Raw genomic sequence first — 22,958 nt, 5'->3', positions numbered from 1 at the left:
ATAACCCTAAACATTAAAGAACTCAAACCCTAACAAAATTAAAAAATCCTAACCCTAGGAGAGAGTGTGTGAAAGCATGTCCAGCTGGGTGCGTTTTCTACACAGTTGGCAAGAAAGCACATGCTTTCATACACTCTCTCCAAAATCGGTCTATTTCCCTAATTTAAAAAAAAGACCTAATTACTTAATTTAGCCTAAAAAAAGTTATTCTATTTAAAAAAATTACAAAATTAGATAAAAAATTTTAAATAACAAAACCGAGATTCAATTTCTTAAAATTAAATATAAAGATTAAATATTAAAATACGAAAAACTACAATTACTTCTAACATATTTAAACTTTTTTTAAAATGAATAACAAAAAAATATTCTCACTTAAGTCATTTTTTCTTAAAAAAGAGAGATAAAAAGGAAAAAGTGTTGGTACCTTTCCTCATCCTTTATATGTACTACAATCAAAGCCAGAGGTAAGTGGTAACATTAACTTCTATTTTCTTATTTTTGGAATATAACATTAACTTTTATTTTTGAAATATAATACTAACTATACTTAGGGTCATTAAACTATTAATAAATTTATATTTTGGTTAATTAATTTTAAAAAAATTATAAAATGGTCACAAAACTATTTAAAAATTTTATTTTAAATCATCGGATTATTGAAATCATTATTGTATGGGCTTTATTGATCATAATATCTGCACTAATTGAAAGCTCTTTTTTCCTCTCTCTTTTACAGTTATTTTTTTCATAAAACAAATTAAAATATCACGAATTCTGTAAACCAAAATCTAAATATCTTGTTAAGTTATATTCTTTTACTCATTAATAAGTACAGAACCACCATATATACTAATCGTCAAATTGTCACTTAGAGCTCACTAATCAGATTTAAAAAAAAAACTTAACAACAAGTGACTCAAATAAAAACTTTTGAATAATTCAACGACTTAAATAAAAACTTTCAAATAGTTCAATAACCGTTTTGTAACCTTTTGAAATTGAGTGACCAAAACATAAATGTACTAATAGATTAATAACTTTGGGTGTAGTTTATCCTTTAGTTTTTTTAAATAATCACCAACTTTTTAAAGTAATAAATCTCGGACCATATTTCCGAAATTTTAGTTATTTGTGCTAATTTCATCAAATAATGCTAATTTAATTTTTAAACAAAATTAATATTTTATATTGAGCTTTGTAAATATGCTGATGCATGCTTATTAATTTTTTTTCTTTTAAAAACGATCAAATTTATTGATATAATTTAATAAAATTAAATACATGACTTATATAAAAATTAGTTAAATTAAGTGACTTAAAATTATAAATTCCCCAGTTTTATGTTTCCATCTTTTTAGCAATCGAGGCAACAATAATATGATTTCTAGATATTGTTTGGCTGGCTAATTTAATATCTTTTAGTAATAAGAATATAAAAATTAATTACAAAAGTTTTCTAAATATTTTTATATTTTTTTACTATAAATTTGGACTGTCAAATTAATTCCGATCATGAATTTTTGGGATTGCTCAATTCAAAGACAGGTAAGCACGACCTGAGACTCAATCTAGTTGGCTATAAAATAATGCTTCGGTTTCTAACGGTAAAATTTCTATACAGATTGTATTTTAGTGTAGAGTGTATTTTGATCCTATAATTTTAAAATAAGAAAATGTCTTAAGGAAAGAGAGCATAATGGTCGTTTTTTTTTTATAAAAAAAACTTGACGTTTTATAATATGATATTTTTAAATGATGTAGCGTTTCGTTTGACTTGATTTCATATTTTATTCACAGCTAAATACTCTGGTCTAACTTAAACTACAATAAGGTGATAAACATGCTATTTTATGTTTGTCACACGGTTTAATTAAGTGCAATGTAATTTTTAATCTTTGAACGTGACAGTTAGGTCCATTTTATTATCGGTATTCTTTTTAGTCTTTTGGCATTTGAACTTGAAAACTATGCTCATTTTGATATCTAAAGTTGAAAAATATAAAAGTTTGATAACATAACATAATCTCAGAGCATCACATCATCACATCTTGACAGAATTCAAGTTCAGGGACTCAAATAGATTTAGTTATCAAATTCAAATACTAAAATGGATCTAATTGCCAAGTTTAGGGACAAAAAATTATATAAAGGCCAAATTTAATTGTTTTCTTCAATAGTTACAGAAAATTTATTAAGTTGCTCATTTTGCTAACATAGAGAGACTTTTCAATCCATATAAAACATATAAGGACTAAAATGCACTTCACATTATAGAATAGGGATCTGTACAGTGGGTTTACCATTTCTGAATTAAATTCCAACAACAATGAGAGTAAATAAATATAAAAGGAGAAAGTTTTGGTAAATTTTAGTTTTAAATATAAAAATTAAAAAGATGAGAGGCGGGTCCCATGAAAACTGAGACCATCTCTGTCTTTTTCCCAACTATTTCCCAACACAGTGGGTCCCTTTCTCTTCCTCCATCATCACTCTTTTTCTTTTCTTTTCTACTTTGAAATTTCACTTCAAAATTTCTCCCTGTCCGCTTAAAATTTTCCCCAACACCAAACAAGCAAACAAACGAAAACGCAACAAGTTCAAAATTATAATAATAATTATAATAGGAAAGAAAGTGATGGCGTGTAATGTTTACAGGAATGGTACGGGTTTGCACAAGGGAGCAATGAGGCCACTCGCCGCTTCAAATTCATCGAATGTCAAATCATCTTCATTCAAATCAAGAATTCCTCCTTCGTCGAATCACTCGCCAGGATCTGCACCTCTTCGCCCCTCCAAGTCCGCTGGAGGAAGTGACGGAGGTTTTTTTTTTTTCATTTTGCTTTCTTTAATTGTTTCGTGAATGTGATCGCCAACGTATTTTTTATGTTACTTACTGATTATTATGTTTTATTGTGCTTGACTTTTTCTCTACAGTGCCTGGAAGAGTTCGAGTAGCTGTTAGATTAAGGCCGCGTAACGCGGAAGAATCTGTGGCGGATGCAGATTTTGCAGATTGTGTTGAACTACAGCCTGAGGTAAGTGAAAAAAACTCTAAAATCTCATTTTAGTAACCGTGATTTATTATGTGGTTATAATTTATTTTATTTGCTTCAATAATGTTTTATTATATAGTTTTTGTCGTTAATTATTTTTGTAATTATATATTCTTGCTCTAACGTAGCTCAAGAGGCTTAAACTTAGGAAGAACAATTGGGATTCAGAAACATACGAGTTTGATGAGGTGCTTACGGAATTTGCTTCTCAGAAGCGTGTCTATGAAGTTGTTGCGAAGCCTGTTGTAGAGGTCTGTTTTGTTTTTTTTTTTTTGTTTTTTTAAATGTTCTATTATAATTATGCCATTAAATCATGCAGTCAAATGCTCATTTTGTTGTTCGGAGATCTTTCTAGTTAGCCCCAGCAAGCTGTAAACACTTATATGGATTTGGCTTAATGAATGAGACTGTGTACTGATGTTGGTTTGGCTTTTGTAGAGTGTTTTGGATGGTTATAATGGAACTGTAATGGCTTATGGCCAGACTGGAACCGGGAAAACTTTTACTCTTGGACGGTTGGGTGAGGAAGATACATCAGCTCGTGGAATAATGGTCCGCTCAATGGAGGAGATTTTAGCAAATGTTTCTCCAGAAACAGATTCTGTTTCTGTTTCATATTTGCAGGTTGCCAATCGCATGATTTTAATTCTATTAATCTCAATTGTTCAATTAATTGAAAAAAATTCTTTGATGCCATAATGTCCATGTGATCATGTTATTTTGTATTAATTGCTTATTAGATTTATAACTTTTATCTGATATTTTATTAAACTTTCTGTTTCAATTCCTGTGGGCTTGTATGTTCTCTCATTAAGAATTTTTACTAGTTTACTTTCAATGTGTCCTTGAAGCTTTATATGGAGACCATCCAGGATCTCCTTGATCCAGCAAATGATAATATTTCCATTGTGGAAGATCCCAAAACTGGAGATGTTTCATTACCAGGGGCAACTCATGTAGAAATCAGGGACGAGCAGGACTTTATGGAGTTGTTAAGGACAGGAGAGGCTCACCGAATTGCTGCAAATACAAAGCTAAACACTGAATCATCGCGCAGTCATGCTATTTTGATGGTGACTAATCTTCTCTTCCATTCTTCCCCTTCCCAGTCTCTATGCATCAAGCTTTTGTTGTCCTGCCTTTAGTTATGCTGTTTTTTTATCCTTTGGTGAAATATTGTGTGTTCAACCATGTTAGTGCAGGTACATGTTAAGAGATCGGTTTTGGGAGCAGAAGATGTTATTCCAAGTGAAACAGACAAGTCTTCTCACTTTGCCAAACCTCCAAAGCCTCTTGTGCGAAAAAGCAAGCTGGTTTTGGTAGATTTGGCAGGCTCAGAGCGCGTCCACAAGTCAGGTGCATATCATGGTCCTTTTATTTCCCTCCAGTGGCAAGTCAATTGCATATTGTATTTTAGAGTTTTCCCCCACGTGCTTGAGCATTGTATTTGGCCTGTAGTTAATTTATGTTTTTGCCAGATAGAATTTTTCTTCCTGTTCCCACCTATATATTTTTGTAGACTTACCCAAGTGCTGGAGGTACTCTTATGAGTTCAAGTTCTTAGGTTTAAAGTGAGTTTGGTTCACTATACTTTTGGCAGGAAGTGAGGGACACATGTTGGAGGAAGCCAAGTCTATTAACCTCTCACTGAGTGCTTTGGGAAAGTGCATTAATGCTTTAGCAGAGAATAGTGCTCACGTGCCAGTTCGTGATTCAAAACTTACGAGGCTGCTTAGAGATTCATTTGGAGGTGAGTTATCTTTTATCCTCATGTAAGTCAAAGTGTGCTTTGGCTTCATTGTACCTGAACCATGTACTTTTAGGTGAATATGTTTATGATCTAAAATTTTATGTACTTCCTTGTATTTCTTTTGGAATTTTATTTCTAGCAAGTTGACTGGTTTTCCAAGTTATCATGAGGTAGGTTTATGATTTGTAGGCACTGCAAGAACCTCATTAATAGTTACCATTGGTCCCTCCCCACGACATCGAGGAGAGACTACAAGTACAATACTGTTTGGCCAAAGGGTGAGTTTTTATAGAAAAAAGTGCTCAGATTGTCATCTTTCATGGGTTCATATATATATACACTTAAATATATCATCTGTTATTATGCAACTTACCTGTTATTAAGTAATTGCACTCTGGTCTCTTTAACTTTGATCTCTTTTATTCAAGTAGTTCGATTTCATTTCATGACATTCACTTTCCTTTCATCTGTTCATTTATTCATATTTTGTATGTACTGTTGTCTCTAATTGTGTAGAAGTAGGATGTTTTTACTTGACACTGCATTACTACATTTCTTGCAGGCTATGAAGGTGGAAAATATGTTGAGAATAAAAGAAGAGTTTGATTATAAAAGTTTGTCCAGAAAGCTTGAAATACAGCTGGACAAGCTCATTGCAGAAAACGAACGGCAACAGAAAGTATTTGATGATGAAGTTGAAAGAATAAACTTAGAAGCACTAAACCGTGTTTCAGAGGTTGAGAGAAATTTTGCAGATGCCTTAGAGGTTAGTCCAGTTATTCATCATTCTCCCCAATGGGTGATTCTTGCCGACGCCTCATGGTTTTCTATTTTCAGTTATCTTTTAAACACATTCCGTGCTTGAGAGTGTGATATGGTGGTAATGAACTCCTAGTGCTTTCCTTTTACAGAAGGAGCGACTAAAGTGCCAGATGGAATATATGGAATCCGTTAAGAAGCTGGAGGAAAAGATGATAGAAAATCAACAAAAGCATGGGTGTGATGGCTTCATGAAGGATAAATGTAACGGAGAGGTACTGGCATCAACAACTGTATCTAGTGTGTCATGTAATATTATCATGTGAATCCATTGCTCGCCAGTCGGGCCCCTTTTTTGATGGCAGGCATGCAATTTATTTTCAATGATGTAATCAGGGAATAGTGCAATATTTTCAACTTTACCAATACATCTTTATTAAGTATATTCATATCAGGGTGGGGACTGTATTCCCATCCTTATCACTGATGGGAAATTCGTTTCTTTTCTGTCCTCAAATTTAAATCCCCAAACCTGTCTGTGTCAGGTTGGGTTGAGTTTGGGGGAGATTGGCATCTTTGTACATCGGATTTTTGGCCATCTTGTGCATGTATTATGATAATATATTTCTTCATCATAATTTTTAGGGGCCAGTTTCTTCTATCGTTGAGGATGTTGCTGAGGTCAAAAAGCTACTAGAGAAAGAAATTCACATGAGAAAGGAAGCTGAAGACGAGGTCAACAAACTTAAGAGTCAGCTAGGGCAGTGCCCAGATTCAGGGGTATGCTTGTTTAGTGAATCATGAATACTTTTGTATCAAGTTCTCTAAGCTTCTGTTGGCTTCTGGATAATGATATATGTGGATTTTTTGGTGAACTAGGAAGGTGGTGGTTCTGAAATCTTGAAGCTCCAAAAAGCTCTGGCAGATGAGGTTCGTCAAAAAAAGAAGCTTGAAGAAGAAATGATTATACTAAGAAGTCAAATGTTACAACTGACTTTTGAAGCCGACCAGGTATTTGGATCCTGGAAGTTATCATGCTTTTAAGGCCATTGTTCTAACAAGTTGAATTCTCTTCATGTGACGGCATGCTTAAATCAAACACATGCACATGAATTAATAAAAAAACAAGTTATGCTGGTTTCCTTTTTATTTTACTACGTAGATGAGAAGGTGTCTTGGAAGAAATGGATCTGCAAATGCTTATGGCGGTTTAGATTCTCCAATGTCTCAAGTTAGGGACTCTTTAAATGGACATAAGACGCCAGTTGCTGCACTATTTGAACAAGGTGATAAAAAAGGTGTATTTTCATAATATCAGTTAAACAAACTTCTGTGCATGCATTACTTATTGTCCTATCAATTTACCAGTTGGATTGCAAAAGATCTTAGCTTTGCTCGAGTCAGAGGATGCCAATGTACGCATTCATGCTGTGAAAGTGGTCGCCAACCTAGCTGCTGAAGGTGAGTAAAAGCTTTGATTTTTTATGCTATTACTTGATGTGCCTTGGATGATTATCCACAATTAAACCTCTATTTCTCACATGATAAGCTTTATCTCTTGTAAATGCTTAAATAAATTTGTGTTATAAGACTGTTTAACTTGGTTTTCCGAGTAACAAAGTGCATGTCCCATGTACTGAACAGAAGCGAATCAGGAAAGGATTGTTGAAGCTGGTGGTCTTACTTCCTTGCTGATGCTTCTCAGAAGCTATGAGGATGAAAATATTGGCAGAGTCGTAGCTGGTGCAATTGCCAATCTTGCTATGCATGGTAATTGTTCTTCAATATCATCTCATTCTGTGTAAACTTTTCTTTGTTTTTAATCGATGTTACTGTTATTGCTTAAGAGTTTGGCTACTGAATAGTTCCGAGTTCCGATTACATGAGTTTAATATTGTTTCCTTTTATGCAATGCAGAAACCAATCAAGAACTCATAATGATTCAAGGGGGAATCAATTTATTGTCTGTGACTGCATCTCGTGCTGAGGACCCTCAGTCTCTACGCATGGTTGCTGGAGCTATAGCTAACCTATGTGGGAATGGTATACCGCATTTCCTTTTGTATCACCTCTTTAGCTAATAAGTTTTGTGTTGGGATTTTATAACCTTTCCTTTGGTGATTAAAGGAATGAATCCTTGAAATGAGAGTAATCAGATGAGTGTCAACTAATTTGTAAAACGAATGCATCTATAAGGAGATGCATTTGGGTTTTGGCACCATTATGTTACATGATCGATCTCAAGCACTATGTAAATTATGCGCTTAAAGCTTTTGCATGAAGAATTTCTTGATTAAATCAGGGTTATTCATTTTTATGTTGCTTTCGATTTTTCTTTTCTTCTTTTTTTAAAGTATCTGTGCCTGACACCCTTGTCTAATGCATATCCTGATTCTGGTATTGGGATATATCCCCTCCTAGTACTTTCCAAAGAGAAACTTGGAAAAATAGAACGCATTTGCACACTCAAGTCCGAATAATATAGATTCTTTCCGAGCGGTATATCTGGGTCTGCTCTTTCTGCTTCTCTAACATGCTCATGCTTCTTCCAGATAAGTTGCAAACAAAGCTGAGGTCCGAAGGTGGAATTAAGGCCTTGCTGGGAATGGCAAGATGTGGACACCCTGATGTTCTTTCCCAAGTTGCACGTGGAATTGCCAACTTCGCCAAATGTGAATCCCGTGCGTCAACTAATGGTAAGTCTTTGATCTCTAACTCGACATTGTTTGATTGTTTACCGGTGAAGTTTTTAATTATCTTTTAGAGTGGCCCGAAGATGAACCTGATTTAAGCTATATGTATTCTTTTCAAATCTTTATTCACTCTTTTAGCTTGGCCTCACCTTCCATGAAATGGCCTCAACTCAAGTTCTATTGTCTTTCTTTTGCATGATCTTATAACGACTCCAGGCATAAAAAGTGGGAGATCGGTTCTTATCAATGATGGTGCGCTTCCATGGATTGTGCAAAACGCTAACAATGATTCCTCACCTATTAGGAGACACATTGAGCTTGCACTATGTCATTTAGCGCAACATGGTAAGTCAGATTTCTTCTCTATCAATAAAAGCGTATACCTTAAATTCTAAACCCTCTTAAACCTTAAAAGAAAAATTACATGAAGGAACCTTTATTTCGAAATTTCAGAAGTAAACGCAAAGGACATGATAAGTGGAGGTGCCCTTTGGGAGCTGGTTCGGATATCGCGGGATTGTTCTCGAGAAGACATAAGAAGTCTTGCTCGACGAACTCTGAATTTAAGTCCCATATTTCGAGCTGAAATGAGACGACTAAGGATAGAAGTATGATTTGAGATGAAGTGTTGGGTTTTCGAAACCGGATTATTCGAGTGTGTGGATGTAGCTATAGGAAAAACAACAAAATGTTGGCATTGTATAGAGGGTAAGGTGGGAGATTCTTTAAGACTGGGTTGGCTTATGATATTATTACGATCATGTTTACTAGGTTCTTCATTCAGCTTAGTGTATGTTGGTGTTAGTTAAAAAAGTGGGGAGGGATAAAAATTTTGTAGGCAATTGAGTTGAGTGAGTCAATATTTTCCCCTTTTTCTTTTTTTAAAGAAACAAACTTCTATTAGCTAACTGGGGGGACTAACTCATTATGTATTCTTTAAATATTCAGGGAACATAAATAAATTGTTATGATATAAAAATTGATGAGTTCTCTTAATTAGGGGTGTTCAAACTTCGATTAAAACTGAATTAACCGACCGAATCGATCTAATTCGATCTTAGGTTGGTTAAACTCTTTTTGGAATTTTGGTTAACGGTTAATTCGGTTTGAAACCGAGTAACTAATCGAATTAACTAAACTTAATAAATAATATTATATATCATATGTATTAGGCGATTACTAATTCGGTTATTACGGTCAAATAAAAATTATCAATTTTTTTATTTGTTTTATACTTGTTTTAACAAAAAAAAACATAAATTTTGGTTAACTAACTAAATTAATCGAAATATTTTGGTTTGATTAATTTCTTTGAAAAAATTTCAGTTTGGTTAATGGTTAAAGGATTTAAAATTGGTTAATTTAGTTAATATTAATTTGGTTTGGTTAATTATTTAAATACCTCTATTCTTAATTGGTGTGTGTAAGTATTGATGAAACGATAATGAATTGTGTACTTATAATAGTTTTTCTTTTTGTTGAAAAAATTGTATTTAGGAAATTTTCTTACATCACTTTAGCCTAATGAAATTGGTTATATTTTCTAAGGTTAATATAATATTTTTAGTAGTAATTAAATCATTTGTTTAAGTTTATTGTCTAAGGTAGCAATGATTAAAGTCTTTTATTGTCATCCTTTCCACTTCAAAAATTAAGGTTGTAATCTTGTTATTGTCATCCACTACTGTAATTTGTTCGGTTGCTAGTGAGTGATAATGTTATTTCATCCACTGCCATACTACTTCCTACACATCCTATTAAACATATCTTTTAAGAAGAGAGTAATGATTGTTAATTTTTTATTGTTTGCTTCCACATTGAATGCCCCAATGAGAGCTAGTCTTTTTAAGAAAAGAAAAAAAAGAGTAATGAGAATTTTACAAGTAGTATCAGAATAATCTTTGAGTCTTATATTGAATGTTCCAATGAATGAAGTAAAGTACATTAATCCCCCCATTGGAAAAGGAAATGAAAATTTTCGACGTGTGTTATCCCTCTTTTTAAACGTGTCTAAACATATTTTTTTAGAAAGAGAGAAATGATGACAAAATTAAAAATAAATAAAAAATTAGACAGGGTAAAGATTTAAAAGCAAAAATTGTTGTCAGCATGAGTTCTTGATTCAATCTTCAAATTCAAGGAATCTAAGATTCATATTGGGATTGTAAGATTTCAACTCTAAATATAGGTTGTAAAATTCTTTAATTTTATTTTTCTTATATAATGAAGCACATAATTACTAATCCAAAAAAAATTGACAGACATTTTATTTTTAAAAGAAAATTCGCATAAATTTATTGTACTAAGAGCATAGCTAGACCAAGTATAAATGCCAAAATCTGGATTTCAAAACCTTTTCTTTCGACAATAAAAAGAGTAGTTATATGAACGTGTACTTGTTATATGAAGATTAAAAGAAAACAAACCTAAAAAAAATACTTTCTTTTTTACACTTATGATTGAAAAAATCAAGAGAAAATTATTTTATTTTATCATTCTACTCTAGGAGTAAAATAATAGACAATATTGAAAATATACATGACTCCAACCACTCATTCTCTTTTTCAATTTCTATTGATTCCTTGGAAAATGATAATTTGCACGATTTTATTTGCAAACTTTTTCTTTTCACTTTTCTATCGTCTTTTACTCTCTTTTTTTTTTTGTTAAAATATGCCATAAATTTCTATATTCTCCACAAATTTAGAATTTAATCTCTATACTTTTATTTCAGGAATTTAGTCTTTCTATTTTTCAAATTTCAAAATTCAAGTTTAATTGTTAATATTGTTAAATTTATTGGCGTGATATTTTAAAATAAAAAAAATGCTCACTTGATAACAATGTAACTAAACAAATGTTGTAATGAATTTGAATTTAATAAAATAATTTTAATAGTTTTAATAGTAGTACCTAAATTTTGAAACCTGAAATATAGAGGGACTAAATTCTTAAAAATAAAAGTAAAAAGACTAAATTCCAAATTTATGAAAAGTATAAGAACTTATAAAACATTTTAACCATTATTTTTCTACTTTTCCGAAAGAACAGCTATTCAGTTCAAAAGCAGAGTATTGGAAGCCAACTCTTCAAAAATCAATTATTATTAACTAAAGGAGAAAACAAAAGAGGCTGTGTCGAATATGAATGTGTCCAACACCAAGTGTATTTACTTTCCTTTTTCTTTCTTTTTTTTTAAAAAAAACTTTGAAGTATCATATCCCTATACCCGATATGGGTGTCGGACACCGATACTCAACTCATTGAAGAAAAAGAGCTGGAGCAACATAGAAGGAAAACTATGGAGTTAATAAGAGGCAAAAAGAAAAAGGGAAAAGAAACATATTTACCATAACGGTCGAATCTCGAAGATCAACAGGATTGAAGCAAAAGTGGACCAACTGAGGAGTTGAGCATATCACTAAGAGCTGCCTGGACTTCATTTGAACCATGTTCACAACTTATCAAGTTCGAAAGAAGAGGGAAGAACTTAGCTAAGTTCTTCTCGAACAAAGTGTCTCCGAGGCTGCATATGGTCTGTAGAGTCACTACGACAAGAGGTGCACGTGCGGCCAGTTCTTTTCGTTTCCCAGAACCTAAAGGAATCATCCATTGGGTTTGGCCATCGGCGGATGTTACGGAAGTCTGTCCTGAGCATGCGCTTTCGATATAAAACAGTAAAACCTCTTGGCAAAGACCAACAAGATGGGACTTTATTTCTGCTTCCTCAAAACTTGGAGGCCTATCTAATATCAGATTGTGCAAGAATGTAAGGCAAAATTGATACGATTCGTTCTCGAGACGTAATAATGGAGGATCTTGCATTTGTGTCATCCGACCAAACTCTTGAAGCTTGGTACGTAATATGGTATCGTTGTTGATCCCGTGAGCATGGGAAGCTACATCATGCATTGCATCAACAAGGACTAAGATGTTCTTAGCTGATATGCGAGTTCGATTGATGTTGTAAATTTCCATCGTTGCCTGTCGGGATAAAAAGAGTTGAACTCCAAGTTAGCCCCATTTTGAACTTAAAACCTTGGTATCTAGTTGAATGTTCATGCAAACAATGCTAGAGAGCCAATCAGCATAGAAGCTACATCCACAAAGTAAATTCCGACAGTGAAGTATCCTAAGAGACTACCAGATTTAAGATTCAGACAGTTTCAAATATCATAATAGGGGTACAACACATATAGCAATTTCCATTCGATTTAAGAGGATAGATTTCTGATTATATTTCAATATTAAGATGAGAAATCGGACCTGAATCAACAAAAGCTGAATAGCAGCTCGGCACTTCGTATCAGATAAAGAAGCATAAAGACGTTGCTTTCCTAGGCTCTCTGAATCATCACGAGCCATGTCAGAACCATGGGAAGCCTTATTGCTTTGGTCATTCAATACATTTCCATCGCCTTCAAGCATGATATCCCCACTAACGAAGTACGAGAAATCAGGAAGTGTTGCATTAACGGCTTCTCTTATTGAAGAAACTACTTCCAGCCACTTCTCCTCGAGGAAAACATAACCAGAATTGGTCATCAAACGTACAAATGCAGCAATCCCGATTCCAGCTAGGCTTTGGTGAGGACGCTTGATAAAACTTACAAGTAAAGAGAGTACCTTCGGTAAAAGTGGATTGACAGTATTATAAAAACTCGCGAAAAGATCTACAAGCAGTTGAAGTGCCAGGGTGCACGTCTCATAGAGCCATGCATCTTGATCAATCTCACTCATTTCACTATCAATTCCCTGCTCAGGTGGGTCACCACCTGATGGATCGATAGCATGGCGTACGTATTCAAATATTGGAAAAAGGACAGATTCAAACACCTTTTCCCATAATGGTAGTGAGAAGAGGTGACTATGGTTGCTCAAAGTTTCAAACAGCACTTGTAAAGCACTCTCCCTAATTTCCGGTCTAGGGTCAAAGCCAAGTTTTGATAAACCTACACAGCAAAATGTAATGTAAGTTCACTTCAGAACATAAAGCATTTGTATAGTAAGAAGATAAAAGTATTATTAAAATTTTGAAAATAAAGCAAATTCGAATGCCTAGTAACGTTGAAACAACTGGTTCATTTTTCCTTACCAGCCAACAAAGGTAACCAAAAATAGAGATGATCATCCTTATCAATCATCTCTCCGTTTTCTTGTTTTCCGTCCTTTCCCTTGCTAGGTGAAGATTGAGAAGTATTCCCTGATTCCTTATCAGTTTTGATAGATGCGTAGCTGAGATCCCCTTCAGCAAGTTTTGTGGCACAGAATCGCAGAAAAGCAATTGCATTGAGACTAATATCCTTGTTGAATCGATTGTTGGTGAATGCAATTAGGCAATTCACACAATCTGTGAATGTGGTTGTTTCAGTTTCGGTTATGTATGGGAAATAGTCTCGAATTATCTTTTCTGTTACTTCAAAGGCTAGTAGTACAATGTTTTTGTGGTTGTCATAAGCTGCAGTGGTGAAAACCTGAAAGATTTATCGGTTCAATAATAAATAGATCAAAGATTAAGGTATCAAAACTATGATATATATCTATTGTGTGATAGATATTAAAAATTCAATACCATGAACATGCTCTTCCACCCTGATTTGACATTATTGACTCGAGATGACACCATTTGTGAGACACATCTGATGATTAATTCTCGGATTTCAACAGCACTACTCTTCTGCATTGCAATAACAAAAGGCTTCATAAATTCATTTTGGAAATTGTAATTAGCCAACTCCTCTCGCTCCAAAAATTTCATTGATAGCTGCCGTAAAGAGTCCATCGCAAAAATCGCAATTGACAGGTTTTCAGAACAGCCAATGGTCACAAAGAAATCAGAGAGTACAAGCCAGATGCTTGACCATACAAGCCGAATCCGGTTCATGTTATAGTGCCTGTCAGTATATCAGAAAATTAGCAGTCAAGAAACATAAACAAAATGCATTAAGTTTAAGCCAAAGGAAGAGAAGTGGAATGATTCTTACGCTATCTCAACAATTTTGTTAGGCTAAAAACCCGAGGGTCAGATGTAGATCTCAATTCCTCCATGGACACCTTGCAAAGAGCCTTAACAAAGTCTATTATAGCCTCGCTATTCAATTTTTGACTACGTGTGAATATACGATTCATTTCAGAGCTTCCAACTTGTTCTAACATGTCGAGATTAGAGACTAAATTGTTCATCTGTTCAGATGTGATTGCCCCAGTATTACCTCCAATACCAGCACTATCATATGAGCCCCTCATCACAGCAGCAGCAGCATAATGAATTCTTCCTGAACCCTTCTTCCTTATAACAGGAAGGCCAGATGACTTAGCTTGCTTAGATTTTTCTGATTCATTCTGAGAAAAGGAAAAGAAAGTGGCATCCGGAGGAGCACCCTCTCCCAATAGATGCAAATGTTCAAACCGTGACACACATGTCAAAATATGCTCCCAAGCCTCTTGTAAATAATTTCCATCTTCATCTGCAATTGTAGCTATTGCCTATTAACAATGTAAAAGGAAAATTCTATGTTAGGTCCACAAGCAAATGGAAATTTTCAGAGAGTTCAAATAATGGGTCTCACTAATGAGTTCCCCAAGGCCACTTATTAAAGCTTCTACTTAAAGAATAACTTCAAAAATACATGGGAAACAATTTTAGTAAAAGTATGGAAAATTTTTCCGTAATGACATTCCTTTTGAGGTGAGGTTGAGTAAGTCAACCATACATTGTCATCTCAAAACCAAAGATTACAATGAATATGATATGGACACTTTAATTGCAATAGGAGTTTTTAGTTTTATTTATTTATTATATATCAGGCAGGGATTTAAATTGCGGTCGCGGTCGCGTTTTCGGTCGCGTCGCGTTTGTCGCGGTCGCGGACATAACGGACGCTATTGCGGTCACTGCGGGTATCGCGGTCGTGAATTTTACATTACTTATTGTGTATTGCGGGTATAGCGGGTTTCGGCAGTAACGGTTTCGGACGGTGCCGTTACCGCTATATAACGGCCGCTATTTCGGTAACGGACCGCTATTTAAATCCCTGATATCAGGTTTTACTAAGAGTTTTAGGAATTCTATTTTATGTCAATTAGGACTCTTTCCTTTGTCATTAAAGGTCTATAAAAGGCTGTCAATATGAAATCAAGAGGTAAGCAATTATTCTATCAAAAGAAACGTTATTTTGAGAGGGGGTTCAGTCAAGGACGAATTTGCCTTTTGAGTAACCATAGGTCGAAGCAAGAATTCTTTCTCGTCTAGACCTGTGACTAGATCCTACGTCAAGGCGCATAACAACTTGGTATCGGAGCCAGCTGTCATGGGTGACGAAAAAACTTTGACAGCCAAGTTGGAGGCATTCATGGAACAAATGGCTACAAGGCAACAAGCGTTAGAGGAGCAGGTGGCGATGTTATCTCTTTCGGTCCAAAAGATAACGAAAGGGGATTCAGAAAAAAATAATGAAGAACAAGGCAGCAGTGGAGGCAAGAAAAGAAATTCAGATTCGCAACACGATGGGGGCATGGTGCCACGATACTCTAAGATGGAATTTCCCACTTATGATGGGGTTGGAGATCCTTTAGGATGGTTAAAAAGATGCGAAATTTTTTTTGGCAATCAACGGACCAACGAAGAAGACAAAGTCGGCCTAGCTTCATTCCATCTTTTAGGAGAGGCACAATTATGGTTTGATCAAATCAAAGAAGAGGAGGCAAATCTGGATTGGGAACGCTTCAGAGAGTGTTGTCATATCAGGTTTGGGCCACCTATGAGTAATAACCCCTTGGGGGAACTTGCAAACTTGAGACAAACTGGGACGGTAGAAGAATATCAACGCCAATTTCAATCACTACTCGCTAGGACTACTGATCTTAAACCTCGACAACAAGTAAACCTTTTTACTGCTGGATTGGTAGAGGAACTTAGAATTGATATTGAGATGCAACAACCGGGAAACCTTGGAGTTGCAATGAATATGGCTCGAGCTTTGGAACGTAAACAAAAAGTCTCTTCCAAGATGTTATCTCAAACCAATCTAAATTGGTCAACTTCCCAAAACACTGACAGCAATTCAATCATTCCAACAACTCAGAACATTGCAAAGGGAGGGGGACAAACAATAGAACCAACAGGGAACAACGGCAAAATAGGTTATTCTGCACCATTTATTAAGAGATTGACACGGATAGAAATGACAGAAAGAATGGCTAAAGGGCTGTGTTATAATTGTGACGAGTCTTATTCCATGGGACACAAATGTAAAAGGTTATTTTGGATAGAAATACCAGATGTTGAAGGCAAGCAAGATGATGATGAGATAGATGATTTTGGATAAGTTTTGAAGTTTATTTTGAATTTGAGCTTGAGGACAAGCTCAATTCCGAGAAGGGGAGTAATGATATGGACACTTTAATTGCAATAGGAGTTTTTAGTTTTATTTATTTATTATATATCAGGTTTTACTAAGAGTTTTAGTTTTACTTATCTATTATATTAGGTTTTTATTTCCTTCATAAACTCTAAGTTAGGAATTCTATTTTATGTCAATTAGGACTCTTTCCTTTGTCATTAACAGTCTATAAAAGGCTGTCAATATGAAATCAAGAGGTAAGCAATTATTCTATCAAAAGAAACGTTATTTTGAGAGGGGGTTCAGTCAAGGACGAATCTGCCTTTTGAGTAACCATAGGTCGAAGCAAGAATTCTTTCTCGTCTAGACCTGTGACTAGATCCTACGCCAAGGCGCATAACAGAATATCAGCAATGGCTAAAATGAAATAAAGCATTCTAACTGATCTGACCATACAGCATTACAGAGTTTGCAAGATTACAAGCATTTGAAAAGAGAAGACAGAGAGAAAAATATCACAAAAATTAAGCACTTTATAACTGATGTGACCATACAGCATTACAGAGTTTGCAAGATTACAAGCATTTGAAAAGAGAAGACAAAGAGAAAAATATCACAAAAATTAAGCACTTTATAGTAATTTTCAGAATAAAAATAGAGAAGGGTTACTGACAAAATATTCACTGCAGAAAAAGCCAAAATGCTAACCTTGATTGCATCTATATTTTTCTGCCTTATATCTGCTGGAGAGTGGAGTGAAGTAAACTTAGCTAATGAAGTCAGAAATGCATCTCTATGAGTCTTCATGGACATCACAGCAGTGACATGTATTGCACAGCGGAAGCCTTCAATACACAATGCTGTTACTGCTTCATCATCACTTTGGTCAAGAGGCACACTGAACGCAGCCAACATAGGAGCCCAGCTTGCCTCAACCATGAATCTCAGAATCACCACATCTGTGGCTGCATAATAAACTGACCTACAAATTGCCAGTACAATGGAAATCAAATGGCAATCAACAACAGAGTTTCTTTTTCAAATGTTAAATGCCACATTTCAAGGAACATGTGCACATAAAGATGGGAGGTGGGGGGACGTCCTGTTAAAAATACCACAAGGTAAAGTTAAAATATCTAAAATAGTATATAATATTTACAGCATCTTAACAGATTAATTAAGCGTGAGCCATGTAAAAAATTGATAAAAGTACCCAGGATTTCACCTTATTCTAACAAATATAAAGGCATAAGATTTTAAAGAGGAAAGACCTAGTGAGATGGTTCAGCTATATAGAGGCAAACAGGAATCTCTCTACAGTAAAGCATCAACATAAAAGCTCAAATGGCAGTTGATCATACTCAGATTTGCGAGCTTTTTCTTTAAATTGTTCTTGCATGTGCCTGATAAAATCATCACTGGTCTCCATATGCTCGTCTTCATCACTCTTGCGTATCACAATATTCAAGATATTGTCCAGACCTAAAATTCTGTTGGAATTCATTGACTGTTTCTGTTGCATAGACAAATCATCATCTTTCATTTTGATCTCATTTCTTGATATCCGTTCAAATAATGAGCTTAAGTATTCTTCTGGCAAATCTTTTCCATCATCTATGCCACGATTGTTTCTTATGAAATCATCAGCTGACATCTGCACGTTTCAATTTAGGAAAAGGGAGAACATCAATTTTCAAGCACTAAATGGAAACAAGATCAGGTAATGTATATGCACCTTGTTCTTAACCATAGGGTTATGAGCATCAGTATTGAGCATTATGACAGAGTAAGCGAGGACATATGCAGTATCAGCACTGATGAAAGCCTTAGGGTTACATTTGCAATAACGCTCAGCAAACTTTTCCATGATTCGATCAATCTTTTGTGCCTCACCAGGCAACCTAAAACCTGGCAAAAAGGCTCGGATTGCCTCATCAAACTCCATGCCTTGAAAGTCAAAGGAGTCAACATAGGCATGCATCACTTTCAGTGGCAAATCTTCCCTTTCTCCGAGATAATCACCAATCAACGTTTTCTTCAGACCAGATGTATTTTTAAGAAAAGCCGCTATCTCCTCCGGGGAGTTACCAACCTTTCTTGCTTTGATTAGAAATTCAATTCCTTTTTCAGGCTTCCGATTAAAAAGAGATATACCTTCCTGCCAGGAATTTTATGTTAGATTTCATGAATCATGATTAACTAAAATGAATACCCTCAGATCAGTTTACTAGACATCATTTGGAGACATACCAGAAGTTCAAGCTTGTAAGCTCGACGCTGCTCAATTGTTAAAATTTCAGAAGACTCGTTAATGGCTTCAGATTGAGAATCTGACCCTTCAACAGGCTCATCCCCATTCCCATTTTCCAAGGAGACAGTTCCAGGTTCAAGACTGTTCTCAGCTGCTTCAAATCTCTTGGTAGAATAAGGATCTGGAATGCGCAACTGTTTGTTCATCCAGCCTCCCATTGATTTCAAAATAGCCACTAGACATTTCATAGCTTCAAATTTCATGGTTGCTTGCTGGGGAGGCAATAGTGTTGTCGCTGTACCAGGAGGAACACCTTGAGCTGTTTTCAGGAGTCCATTGACCATTCTGGAAAGAACCATAATGAAAATAATGGGGAAAATACAAAAGTGATTAAAGTCTAACAAAAATATTTTCTCAAGTTCGATAAAATTACAAAGGTAGGAGAATACCTCTCAAATATGTTTGACGAATTGACATCACAATCATAGTTAATAAAGATATCTACTAAGATTTGTGAATCAACACAAAGTTTATCCAGAAAACGGAGAACTATCATCTTTTGCTGAAAATTAGGTTGAGCAACATTTTCCAAGACCCTCAGAACAATCATAGGAAAAAATACTCCGATCTCGGCTTTCAAGCCAGCTCGAAACCTCGACACCAGACTAATGAAAATGGAGCAAGAAAGCTGGAAAACGATTATAAGAGTTGAAGCACTGTTCTTCAACAGTGACAGACACAAGTACTGCTTAATGGCTCCTAAAAACCTGTACCATCAGAAGCATTTTCACCAGTAGGAAAATTCAAATTCAGTATAGGTACTATGAGCAAACAAAAATGAAATGTGGAAAAGGAATAAAATACAGTCAACTTTAATCAAGGAAAAAGATATTATATGTACTAATAAATAGTAATAACCATGTTAAAACATGAAATATATCTTTAAATTTTTTTTTAAAAATCTCACTATAAACATAGAATAAAATCTCTTAGACAAATCAAGAACTAAAGCTGGTGCTAGAATATTAATTGAAGCAACAGTGCTATTAAATAAACAAGTAAAAACACCGCCGGTTTCCAAATTAACCAGGGGCTAGAACTAAATTGGTCAATAAAAAGGCACATCACTAAAACACCCAGAACAATTTGTTAAATGTTCAAAGGGTACACAACCAGAAGATTACAACACAATATGGTTTAAAATATCCAGAAAAATTCTATACTACCAAGGTTTACTTTTATCACCTCATAAGGAAAAGCCACCTCAGATTTCTCAAAATCTAATTACAATGGTTTTGGCAATGCTTCGAGACTCATTACCCAAGTGCCTAAACCTTAGTATTGTTTGTGACTATAACCCATATTCAGCACATATTTATCCTCCAGCACATACTAAACATATTCAGCAAACTATATTAGGACATATCAAGAAACTTCAACACTTAGAACTTAATAGTTAAGAAAATGCAGAACTAAATCCCTAAAAAGAAACTTCTCGGAATGCAAATTAGAACAATCAATAAAAGCAGAGACATATGTGCAAAGATGGAACAGAAAGATACCTTTCACTTGTTCTAAAAGCAGCTCCAGCATTCTCCAAAAAAATCTTCAACAATTCCAGTGCCACAATCTTCCCTCTCAACAACTGGGGATCCGCCAAAGCCTCTTTAGGTGGTGTCTTCATCGACAACTTGCAAAGTGCTCTGAACACCAAAAACGCATCCCGCCTTAACTTATTCCCAATCTGAACCTCCAAATCATCGTCTCTCTCTGCTTCCTCATCCGCCAACTCTCCTTTCCTCCCTTCCAGTGCTGTCTTATACATACTAATCTCCCAATATTTTGCATCCAACATATCCTTATCAGTAGAATCCAGCAAATCAGTAGGATTAGTGGTTTCAACAGTAGTAGTGTCAAATGCGCCATCATGGCCTCCTAAAGAAACCTTACTTGGTGTCGCTGGATTAAACACTCCATCAATGTCCTGCATGATTTTAGTTATAAACCCTTGAACAAAGTGAATCATTGATCCATCAGCATCCGATTTCTCAATTGGTCCCATCAATTCAGCCACTACAATTGGCTGAACCGGAACCGTTGAAGAATCAGCCTCCATTCTCCTAAAGACAACAACTAACATTTGAATCAAAGTAGCTTTCGCAGTCGTTTGATTAACCGCATTTTTGGTCCCTAAGTATATATCATAACAAGTCCTCACAGTTTGCAACAAACAGTCACCGTGAATTCGCAATGAGATGGAAGTTACCGCGGTTAAAAGCGTTTTCAATACCAGCAATTCAATGGATTCATCACCTACAGCATGGCATTTACACACGGATTCAATCAATTTGGATAACAGCTGAGCCTCGGGGCCTCCTGTGGGGTCCGCTTCGCCTCGCAGGTACCCGTGTGCAATTATCTTCTGAATGCAATCAACGGCGGGATCGACGATCTTGTTGAAAGAGGTTGCACAAGCATTGATCAGAGGACTGAGAATAGACTCCGATTCAGCGAGTGAATACTCTACTTGGCCGCCATCATTGATTGGTCCAGGGATCGAGTTTTCCGGCTCCGAATCCGACGGAGACGGAGACGAAGGCGGAGGCGGAGGCGAAGGAGAAGTGAGTGTCTTGAGAATCGATTTGCATTCATGAGACAGTTTCGAGTGCTTCCGCCACGAAGCGTTTTTTATTATCTTCTCTAGCGCCGGGACTACCAATAGGCTAATGCGGGAATCGGCTTCCGCAGAAGCCATTCCCGAGTCGAATACAACGCGTCAAATCTCACCAACTCAGATCTAGGAAACGGATAACGAAAATGCTAGGTTCCATTTTTTATCTCCCTTTCAGCTGTGTGAATTATCCGAGTGAGAAACCGAGTCGAGCGGTTGACTCACTGAGCCTACACAACACGGTTGCTCTTGCTCTAATTGCATTAACGATTCACAATGAACGTAAACTGAAACTGGTAACTGCCAAGAGCCGAAAACTGAGCTGATTTTTTTATTTTTATTTTTAAGATTTAAAGGATTTCAGATTTCGATAGCGTTTTTAATCTGTTTTTCTTTTTCATCAAATTTCAAGTTTGAAAGCCAATGTACTGAAATACCCTTGCTCAGTAACGGCCTAACTGCAATAAAGTGGACGCTAACATGTAGAATGGTGAAGGTGCAATATTTGTGATTCGAGGAGGGTAATTAAGGCATTACAAATTTAGTATTTCATATCGGCGGGGGAGTAGCGTCCCGGCTACGTCCCAGCTCCAACCATATTTTATAATTCCAATATTTTTATCTTATTTTAAATTCTTGGAGAGGGAAATAAATTCCACTCCACGTTATTTTACTTCAGGGTAAATTTCACCTAAGGTCACTATAAAATAAGACTTGTTCTATTTTGATCATTCTAAATTTTTCTCTCAATTTAGTCACTCTAATTAAGATAATTAATTAAACTAGTTAGTGTCGTTAAAAATTCTATTAATCCACAAACGGATTGTTGATGTGGCACATTAGTCAATTGAATGACGACACATGGCATTTTGTTTACTCTTTAAAGTGATTGAATTGAGAAAAAAATTAAAGTGACCAAAATAGGATAAATCTTATTTTAAAGTGACCTTTAGTGGAATTTACCCTTTATTTTATATAAACATATGAAAATATGTGAATGTAGTTGAGAAGTCAAGGACGAGATTAAATTAGTTCTACTATTAAATGGATCAATTTAAGTATTCTATTATTAAAAAAAATTAAATAAGATCAAACCTGAATAGAACATAATTAATATTTTTAAAGTTTTTATACTTCTGTAAATAAAATATTGTTCAAAATTAAATTACAATTGTAAAATAACAATTTTCAATATATTTTTATACAATAAATATTAATTTTATTACAATTTATATTTAATTAAATTTTTAATAATAAAAAAACTAAATTAATCTATTTAATAATACAAAACCAATTTTGTCCATACCTATAATAAAAAAAGCTCCTAGATACTTTAACCAAATTTTGTTCAATTGGTTTCGTTTTCTAACTTGTTATGATAAAGATATGTTAACATAGGTGTAAATTGTTATTTAAGTTGTATAAATTTTGGGGTA

General features: G+C 35.0%; 2 protein-coding genes across 3 annotated transcripts; one reads left to right on the top strand and one right to left on the bottom strand.

The window, feature by feature from the left end:
• Window positions 1-2,487: 2,487 nt before the first annotated feature.
• LOC107930492 (kinesin-like protein KIN-UB) lies at window positions 2,488-9,237 on the top strand. Of its 2 annotated transcripts, none has more exons than XM_041075660.1 (19): window positions 2,488-2,822; window positions 2,938-3,038; window positions 3,185-3,307; window positions 3,495-3,680; window positions 3,908-4,129; window positions 4,259-4,412; window positions 4,657-4,806; window positions 4,996-5,084; window positions 5,369-5,572; window positions 5,718-5,840; window positions 6,211-6,345; window positions 6,445-6,576; window positions 6,728-6,851; window positions 6,934-7,026; window positions 7,210-7,335; window positions 7,483-7,608; window positions 8,118-8,261; window positions 8,475-8,603; window positions 8,712-9,237. In XM_041075660.1, exons 1-19 carry the CDS (start codon window positions 2,639-2,641, stop codon window positions 8,870-8,872), a joined length of 2,706 nt encoding a protein of 901 aa, XP_040931594.1. In that variant the 5' UTR covers window positions 2,488-2,638; the 3' UTR covers window positions 8,873-9,237. The 2 variants fall into 2 exon arrangements, with proteins under 2 accessions (XP_040931594.1, XP_040931595.1); XM_041075661.1 differs by having other exon boundaries at window positions 2,523-2,822; window positions 3,540-3,680.
• Window positions 9,238-11,346: 2,109 nt separating this feature from the next.
• On the bottom strand, window positions 11,347-21,885 carry LOC107930491 (brefeldin A-inhibited guanine nucleotide-exchange protein 2). Its single transcript, XM_041075663.1, has 11 exons — window positions 20,414-21,885; window positions 19,301-19,618; window positions 18,851-19,196; window positions 18,336-18,758; window positions 17,962-18,254; window positions 17,309-17,582; window positions 14,248-14,744; window positions 13,831-14,158; window positions 13,354-13,732; window positions 12,525-13,210; window positions 11,347-12,242 (listed from the first exon to the last, which is right to left on the bottom strand). The coding sequence occupies exons 1-11, from the start codon at window positions 21,604-21,606 to the stop codon at window positions 11,631-11,633; spliced, it is 5,349 nt and encodes a 1,782-aa protein (XP_040931597.1). The 5' UTR covers window positions 21,607-21,885; the 3' UTR covers window positions 11,347-11,630.
• Window positions 21,886-22,958: the final 1,073 nt, after the last annotated feature.

Source organism: Gossypium hirsutum, chromosome A08 (assembly GCF_007990345.1).
Source record: "Gossypium hirsutum isolate 1008001.06 chromosome A08, Gossypium_hirsutum_v2.1, whole genome shotgun sequence".
Classification (NCBI taxonomy): domain Eukaryota; kingdom Viridiplantae; phylum Streptophyta; class Magnoliopsida; order Malvales; family Malvaceae; genus Gossypium; species Gossypium hirsutum.
The sequence above is the reverse complement of the archived record's forward strand: the minus strand, read 5'-3'. Positions and strand labels throughout refer to the sequence as shown.

What these genes read in the sequence shown, in the direction of transcription:
- LOC107930492 (XM_041075660.1), top strand. Translation starts at nt 2,639, where the DNA reads ATGGCGTGTAATGTTTACAGGAATGGTACGGGTTTGCACAAGGGAGCA. An exon ending in AGAGCGCGTCCACAAGTCAG is followed by an intron (nt 4,413 to 4,656) that starts GTGCATATCATG and finishes TACTTTTGGCAG; the next exon opens with GAAGTGAGGGACACATGTTG. An exon ending in ATTTTGCAGATGCCTTAGAG is followed by an intron (nt 5,573 to 5,717) that starts GTTAGTCCAGTT and finishes TTCCTTTTACAG; the next exon opens with AAGGAGCGACTAAAGTGCCA.
- LOC107930491 (XM_041075663.1), bottom strand. Translation starts at nt 21,606, where the DNA reads ATGGCTTCTGCGGAAGCCGATTCCCGCATTAGCCTATTGGTAGTCCCG. An exon ending in GGTGGAAGAGCATGTTCATG is followed by an intron (nt 13,733 to 13,830) that starts GTATTGAATTTT and finishes TAAATCTTTCAG; the next exon opens with GTTTTCACCACTGCAGCTTA. An exon ending in TTGGTTACCTTTGTTGGCTG is followed by an intron (nt 13,211 to 13,353) that starts GTAAGGAAAAAT and finishes TTTGCTGTGTAG; the next exon opens with GTTTATCAAAACTTGGCTTT.